The sequence below is a fragment of the Eurosta solidaginis genome, chromosome 3 (assembly GCF_040869045.1).
Source record: "Eurosta solidaginis isolate ZX-2024a chromosome 3, ASM4086904v1, whole genome shotgun sequence".
Taxonomy (NCBI): Eukaryota; Metazoa; Arthropoda; class Insecta; order Diptera; family Tephritidae; genus Eurosta; species Eurosta solidaginis.
In genome coordinates, this window is record NC_090321.1 from 14,863,362 (window position 1) to 14,871,068 (window position 7,707).

The window sequence follows — 7,707 nt, forward strand, 5'->3', positions numbered from 1 at the left end:
AAAGCTTGCCAAATCAGACTTTTCTGTGACACATTTCTATTAAGGTGGTTTTCCACGAATATAAATGTTTTCTCTAGACTGCAAGCAGTAGATCTGAATACTTGGTAACTTTCTTAGGACCATTAGCAAAGACGTTTCTTCGTTCATAATAACAACAAAATTTTTGTTTGCCAAATTGGTCTCATACAGCTTACGTACAGGGGAAATGTTTTTGACGCCTCTTTTTTCGTTTCGGAAGCCTTTTTTTTGTATGTTTAAATACCATTTCTCTGCCTGATTCGTGTGCTTTGCAAAAGTGTAGTTAGGGATTTTTCGGCTACATCTCTTGTTGACATGGATCGGGTTTTCCTAATTCGAGATACAACACAATTCTCCAACTGTGTGTCTGCTGATACTGTTGGGCAGCCACTTCTTGGTTTGTCCTACACTAAGCCTTACTTGAAGTGCAACACCGTTGTTGAGGGTAGTGTCATATGAAAATCTTGTGAGTATTGTCGACTTTTTGCAACTAATTTTTGTCATGTATACAATTTTTTTATGCAGCTCTTTCTTCTTACTCATTTTCCACATTGTTAAAGCTTGACCACCAAAACGAATACACATTTTTTAAAATGTTATGAAACACCAATTCAGAAATAGTTAAAGCAAAGCTTACTGCGTCATTAACAAAAACTTTATACTGGTTCTAAATTTGCAGAACTTTCTGTACCACTTAAGCAAGTTATTCTTGAGTCGAATCCAAATTTTAAAGTAAGGTCGCTTAAGATCTGGTTGTACGATATATAGACATAACTGTTCTTACATACATTGGTGTTTAAAATAATACCTACACTTCGTTGCCAATGATTATCTAACTGGCGTAGCTCCAGTAATTTACGCATTGCTGGTAAGACCAAAGGGAAATTCACCTCAAGTCGCTTCAGTGCCAAAAGAAGCTCTGCCTGATCAAATAAAATCATAAAATATTCAAACAAAAATACGCCAATATCTGAAGAAGTTATTTGCAAGGCTTTCGCCTCATTTGGTTTTGTTAACGAATATATGGTATAGATTATGCCTATATTATATAAATATAAACTGCAGATGACACAAAACACTTGTGCGCCTAATATTCTATTAAATTGTGCAACTATGCGTTGCAATTCTTTTCGTGCCATCATTAATGAATTGAATTTGCTTATTAAGCTACGACGACGTCTTCCAAATTGAAATAAACGCAACGGCTCTTGCCCACCTGACGCCATGAGGGTATTCACTATGCGAAGTATTTCATTGGTCAAAGCTTCCAAATAAAGATTACAAGCACAGGAAATCAAAAATATGTGATTAAATACTTGGCTTTGTATTGAGAAAAGAAATAATATTGTGATAAATTTGTAACGATCACGCCAATTATGCAAATGTGCAGTTGATAGCAATCGGAACACTCCTGCAATCCAACCAAAAGCGATTTTACGCAACAAAGCATTGCGAAACCCACAAACTATCATAGGTGACAAAGTTATAATTTTAAGTAGATTATGACGTAAGCGTTGAAAATCGGCAAGCAGTGCAGCTATCTCATGACGATGCCACCAATATAATATTAGAATGATCACAGTTCCGGCAGTACGTACCACTGCCACTGAGTTGAAGAGACCCATATATATACTACTAGCTTTCGATTGTTGTACATAGCCAGTCATATCGAATACGAATTGCAAAGGTATTTGCGTAAAAGCCCAAAGGTTGGACACCGCTGCAAAAATTGCAATGCGGCGAGTTGGTCGTATGCGGTCATTTTGAAAATCATATTCGATACGAATCATACCAAACAGCAGCGTGTAATAATAAAACAAGCGAAAAATGTAGTGCGATAAGTGACGCATTATTTTAAACTAAATTTGAACTTGTATTCTGTGATTTGACTATCTACTGCAAAGAAAAAGTTGTTACTTTGTTATGTCAAATTGTTTGTGTCCCGTTTTGGTTCCCGACAAGTTAGTATACTGCCATGACAAAGCAAAGATGGTATCGCAGTTACAGTTCTTTATTAATTAATTTCAATAGACTAATGCGTGTTAAGCATATGAAAAAAAAATTAACAAAATTATGACAAATATACAAAAAAAAGGAAGTTTATTGGCGCTAAGTGCTTTGACTTCGAAAAATCGAATATCTTCCTAATTTTTTTCTAAGCGATGTCATAGCACAGTCATATATGCATTTATGTTATACGAGGTTAAAAGTCAGATAGTCCCATGATAGTGGCTACTACTTTCATGTCTGCGCATACTCTCACTGGAATTGCTCGTACTGTAATTTTTCAAAAAAGAATTCAGCCATTCAAATAGAAGAAAAGACTGACCACGAACACATTTTTACTTTTTCAATTTCCTGAACGCGTTAGCAAAAAAAAAAATTAAATTTCGAAATGTAGAATTTCGAACTTCGAAAGCCGATACCTATTTTTTGGAGGCTAACTTCGAAAAACAGAGATAGTACTTTGTCTACTTAAGCCTCAATCTCTACAAAAAAGTGGGTTTGGTCCAATACCCAGCCGGCTGTTGCACAGTGTAATGATAAAATAATTATTGTTAGGCCTTGAGCTCGATTCAAACCCGCGATCTTACAAATCAGTAGGCCGATATAACAACAAAAATTGTCAGAAAAAAATATTTTAAGTAACTCGACTATACCTTTTTCAATTCTAGTTCAGAAATTTGCAATTAGAGTTCAGAAAATTATAATTGAAATTAAAATGAAAATTCTGAACTTCTGAACTTAAATTTTAGTTTTCTGAAATTCATTTGAATATTCTGAACTTCAATTTTAACTTTCTGAATTTCAATTGCAACTTTCTGTACTAAATCAGAAAAAGGTATAAATAAGCATTACCAACAAAACCTAAACCATAGAATATACCCGCGGTAGGTATGCTTGTCGCAAGAGATGACTAAAATACCCAAATTATTCAAGGGGTTGTATAGCGCAACCCATATCGAATCCTCTTTCTTTTTCGTTCACTAAAACATATGTTGATTACTAGCTATGTACAGTGAAAATCCATATAACCGGACACTCAACGTGGCAGTGTTTTTGTTCGGCAATGAGAGATGTCCGCTTATAAGGAATGAAGTCACAAAATATATACCATACATATAAATTATATTGTACATAGTTTATCTAAGAAATTTTTGGAAGTAAAGAATATTTGCATACTTTAGTATTACATATAAATACATATACATATATCAATTAAGTACATTGTACATTGCACTCCTTATCTCCAGCCATGTTAGCACAGAACAAAATTGTGAGTATTTCCTTTGATAGTTTACCGCCCACGCATTTTTCGAATTTAAGAGCTAGGGTTTTATCAGGTAAGGCACGAAAGAAAAAGCCACTTTCTTCTGCGTTGTAAATGTCTTGAGGCTTTTAACCGGTCAACAGAGATAGCAGTTTTGTACTAAACTGTTCGACACCATCCTGGTTTACATGGGTAGCTTCACCAGATACGCATTTGAAAGCAACATTATTCCTTATTCGCCACTTGTTTAACCATCCATCTGAAGCATTAAAATTACGTACACACAGTTTGCCTGCAATTTCCATTGCCTTTGCTTTCAAAATGGAACCAGAAATCGGAACGTTTTGACTTCTAGCTTTAACGAGCCAATTAAAACACTTCTTATCTATTTCAGAGCCGCCTTCTTTAACAAAACTTCGCTTTTGATGAACATTAACTCCAGATTCCCATTTATAACGAATTTTTTCTTTATTTTTATTGATTTTAGCAGCTTGTGTTTTGCCAATATTGAACCTTTCAAAGCAAAATAAACGTGTACCTACTACTATTACATTTTTGGGCTCACTATACTTTACCTTTTTGCAACTCCACGTACTGATAATTTAACTTTTTCGAAAACATTAATAATTTCCGTTTTTTCTTTAATATAAAGTACCTTCTTTTTCGGCGTCTTATTATTACGAACTTTGAACGTAACCATTCGCATGTAACTGACCTCACAAACTGAATGGAAAACTACCCTTAATTTGAAACACACGGTTTGAATGTGTGCATACATGATAAAAGGGGAATCACCTATTTCATTTTTATAATGTACAACAAAGCTTGCTTGTGATATTTTTGAATTTTGTCCGGTTATGAGAAATTTTTTTTACGAAAATGGTTTGAAATACTTTGTCCGCGTCCGATTATTAGAGTGTCCGTTTATTAGGGTGATATTTGTATGAAAAAATTAATGAAAAACCTTTCTGTTCAAAATCTGTCCGGTTATAAGGACTGCCCGTAATAGGGAATTTCGCTGTTGAAATACAATTCTGTGTACAACGTACATATTCATGCAACCCTGAACTTTGTCTGTTCTTTTTTCTCTTTGTATCCATTTTAATATTCGGATTCTCAATTTGAACTGCAAATGAATAAAACGCATAATTTGTAAGCATTAACTTGTCTGTGCTTGATTTTTCACTTGGACATACAAAAGTAAGATAATAAAATTCCAACATTCGCTGTATATGTTTTGTACGTGTCCCAAATGTATGGATGTAGTTAGCGAGAGAACACGCGTATGTGTGTCTTAGCCCCAGCTGAGTGCTGAGCAACTTTGAAATAACAGGGTGATTGCATTCCTTAACAACTCTGCTCACCATCGTTCGTTTTAATTTCTTTTCATGGCAAATACCCTGTAGGAATAGTTTTATTTGTAGTAACATTAGTGATATAAATTCACATATTAGTGTGTCTCATGTTCAAATTGATCATATGCTTTATTGAAGCGCTGCCTTTTAAAATTAAAAAGCGCCTACAACTCTTTCGCATCTTCGATCCTACATTTATCAATCATTCCTCTGTACCTCATGTTATTTTAACAGTATTGTTGCTGCTTCCATGGCCTTCTTGTACTTATGGTGTCGTTGTTGTTGTAGCAGATTTAGTTTATTGATGGCGGAAGTAAGTGTGCAATACTTGACTTTTACTAAAAAATATTTCGAAACAATTTTCTCTGTTTAGTTTGCTACTTACACTTCAATCTTTGTATTTTTGTTTTTGAAAGTAATACTTTAACATTTATTAAGCATGCAACAAGTTTGAAATTTAGAAATTTGCATAATCATATTGCACTAAAATAATTGAGTTTGATAATGTTGAAGCAATATATCGTAAAACACCTTCACCGTCCAGTGGGATCATGCCTAATATGATCGGGCGAAACGGGTTGCACTTTTCGTATAGATAAATCTGTTCCAGCTGAAATGAAAATGAGGATTTCTAACATTATTTAGAAATCTGCAAGTTTTTGAGGCTCCAGTTTTAAGAAATATCACTTTATCTACGATGCGACTTATATTTCTGTGGTCTCAAATCATAAGCGCCTAAGTCGATAAAGGAGGATTCATAATATTTATTTTATATAGCATTTTATATTAATGGAATAAACATTAATGATTTTAAATTTTAATAATTAATAACGGCGCATATTTGGGCCAATGATTTTGAATGATATTTGACTTTTATATTCGAGATTTGAAGCGTTTTCTACAACCTTTTCAATTGCGTCATTTTAGACTTAGGCTGTTATGACTTGTGAACATAGATAAATGTAGCGTAAAACTCAGTCTAGAAATGCACGTTAAGTAGACGAGCGATTATTGAGTAAAATCAATATTTTAAAATCAACTCGCTTTAAATCTAGGTGTGCTATATATGTATATAAATAAACGCAACTACTCTTAAATACTGTAGCGAATATTAGCAGCACTAAGGAATACCATCATCTCTAAGCCGATGCTAAGCAGTGACTGATATGCACATCAATAATTAAATCATTATGTACGTACACTCAGCGGAGAAGCAACGCACAAGCACATGTAGATATCTTATCTGAGATGCTCCCAAAAGTATGCAATTATAATTGTGGAAGTGTCGCTCACAAATACACCCGTATATGAGAAGCTATACACGTGCATCTGCAGTTATAATTTTATAGCAGTAACTAAATAAATTCTGGAAGCGCCTAGAAAATGCAACGAGAAATCACAGAGTATAAAAGGCCGCATCAGTAGAGGCGCGAGAATCAGTTTTATTTAAGACGCTATCTGGCGAGCAATAGTAGTGTTATTGTGAAGAACTTTAACAAAGGCCATTTTGCGTTATTAAATAGTGGAGTCCTTCATTCAAAAGTTTAGTGATTCGAACGTTAGCAGAAGATTGCAAATAAGGGGAATTGCACTAAAATTGTTACAACACATTATCTGTAGTTAATACTTACACTTCGTTTCCAATGATCATCCAATTGACGTAGCTCTAATAATTTACGCATTGCAGGTAAGAACAAAGTGAAATTCGCCTGCAGTCGTTTTATTGCCAAAACAGACTCTGCCACATCAACAAAAATCATAAAATTTCCAAACAAAAATACGGCAATTTCTGAAGAAGTTATTTGCAAGGCTTTCGCCTCATTTGGTTTTGTTAACGAATATATCGTATAGATTATGCCTATATTATATAAATATAAACTGCAGATAACACAAAATACTTGCACGCCTAATATTTTATTGAATTGCGCAACGTTGCGTTGCAATTCTTTTCGTGTCATGATTAATGAATTGAATTTGCGTATTAAGCTACGACGACGTCTTCGAAATTGAAATAAACTCAACGGCTCTTGCCCACTTGACGCCATGAGGGTATTCACTATGCGACGTATTTCGTCATTCAATGCTTCCAAATAAAGATTACAAGCACAGGAAATCAAAAATATGTGATTAAATACCTGGCTTTGTATTGATAAACTGAATGATACTGTAATAAAATTGTAACGATCACGCCACTTATGCAAATGTGCAGTTGATAACAATCGGAACACTCCGGCAATCCAACCAAATGCGATCTTACGCAACAAAGCATTACGAAACCCACAAACTGTCATAGGTGACAAAGTTACAATTTTAAGTCGATTATGACGTAAGCGTTGAAAATCGGCAAGCAGTGCAGCTATCTCATGACGATGCCACCAATATAATATTAGAATGATAATAGATCCAGCAGTACGTACGACGGCCATTGACTTGTAGAGAGCCACATATAGACTGCTAGATTTCGATTGTTGTACATAGCCAGTAATATCGAATTCGTATTGCAAAGGTATTTGCGTAAAAGCCCAAAGGTTGGACACGACTGCAAAAACTGCAATGCGGCGAGTTGGTCGTATGCGGTCATTTTGAAAATCATATTCGTTACGAATCATACCGAACAGCAGCGTGTAATAGTAAAACAAGCGAAAAATGTAGTGCGATAAGTGACGCATTATTTTAAACTAAATTTGACCGTCTGCTTTTTGGTTTAAGGAGGTACGCCAATCAGAAAGGTGCTACTTTGTTATATCAATTAGTGTGTGTCACGTGCTGGTTACCGACAAGTAGATGGTATCGCAATCACAGTGCTTTAATAATTAATATCAATATACTAATGCGTGCGATGGTGAGGCGTTAAACATATAAACAAAATTATAACAAATAAATCAATACAGCAAATTTTTAAGGTTAAGTTCTTTTACTTCGAAAATTCGAGTGTATTCCTTATTCTTTTTTTAAGAGATCTCATATCAAATTCACTACTTATGTAATTTCGTTTTAATTTAAATAGGGCAATTCTCTCGGTCTAGGATGCGCAGTAAACGTAGAAAATATTCCACGTTTTCA

At 34.5% G+C, this 7,707-nt stretch overlaps 2 protein-coding genes across 2 annotated transcripts; both read right to left on the reverse strand.

Annotated features, from left to right (window-relative positions):
• Nucleotides 1-3,417: 3,417 nt before the first annotated feature.
• On the reverse strand, nt 3,418-3,995 carry LOC137246677 (tigger transposable element-derived protein 3-like). Its single transcript, XM_067777697.1, has 2 exons — nt 3,865-3,995; nt 3,418-3,802 (listed from the first exon to the last, which is right to left on the reverse strand). The coding sequence occupies exons 1-2, from the start codon at nt 3,993-3,995 to the stop codon at nt 3,418-3,420; spliced, it is 516 nt and encodes a 171-aa protein (XP_067633798.1).
• Nucleotides 3,996-5,101: 1,106 nt separating this feature from the next.
• On the reverse strand, nt 5,102-7,261 carry LOC137245846 (putative gustatory receptor 36a). The gene is made up of 2 exons (XM_067777061.1): nt 6,276-7,261; nt 5,102-5,254 (listed from the first exon to the last, which is right to left on the reverse strand). The coding sequence occupies exons 1-2, from the start codon at nt 7,251-7,253 to the stop codon at nt 5,102-5,104; spliced, it is 1,131 nt and encodes a 376-aa protein (XP_067633162.1). The 5' UTR covers nt 7,254-7,261.
• Between the last annotated feature and the right edge of the window lie 446 nt (nt 7,262-7,707).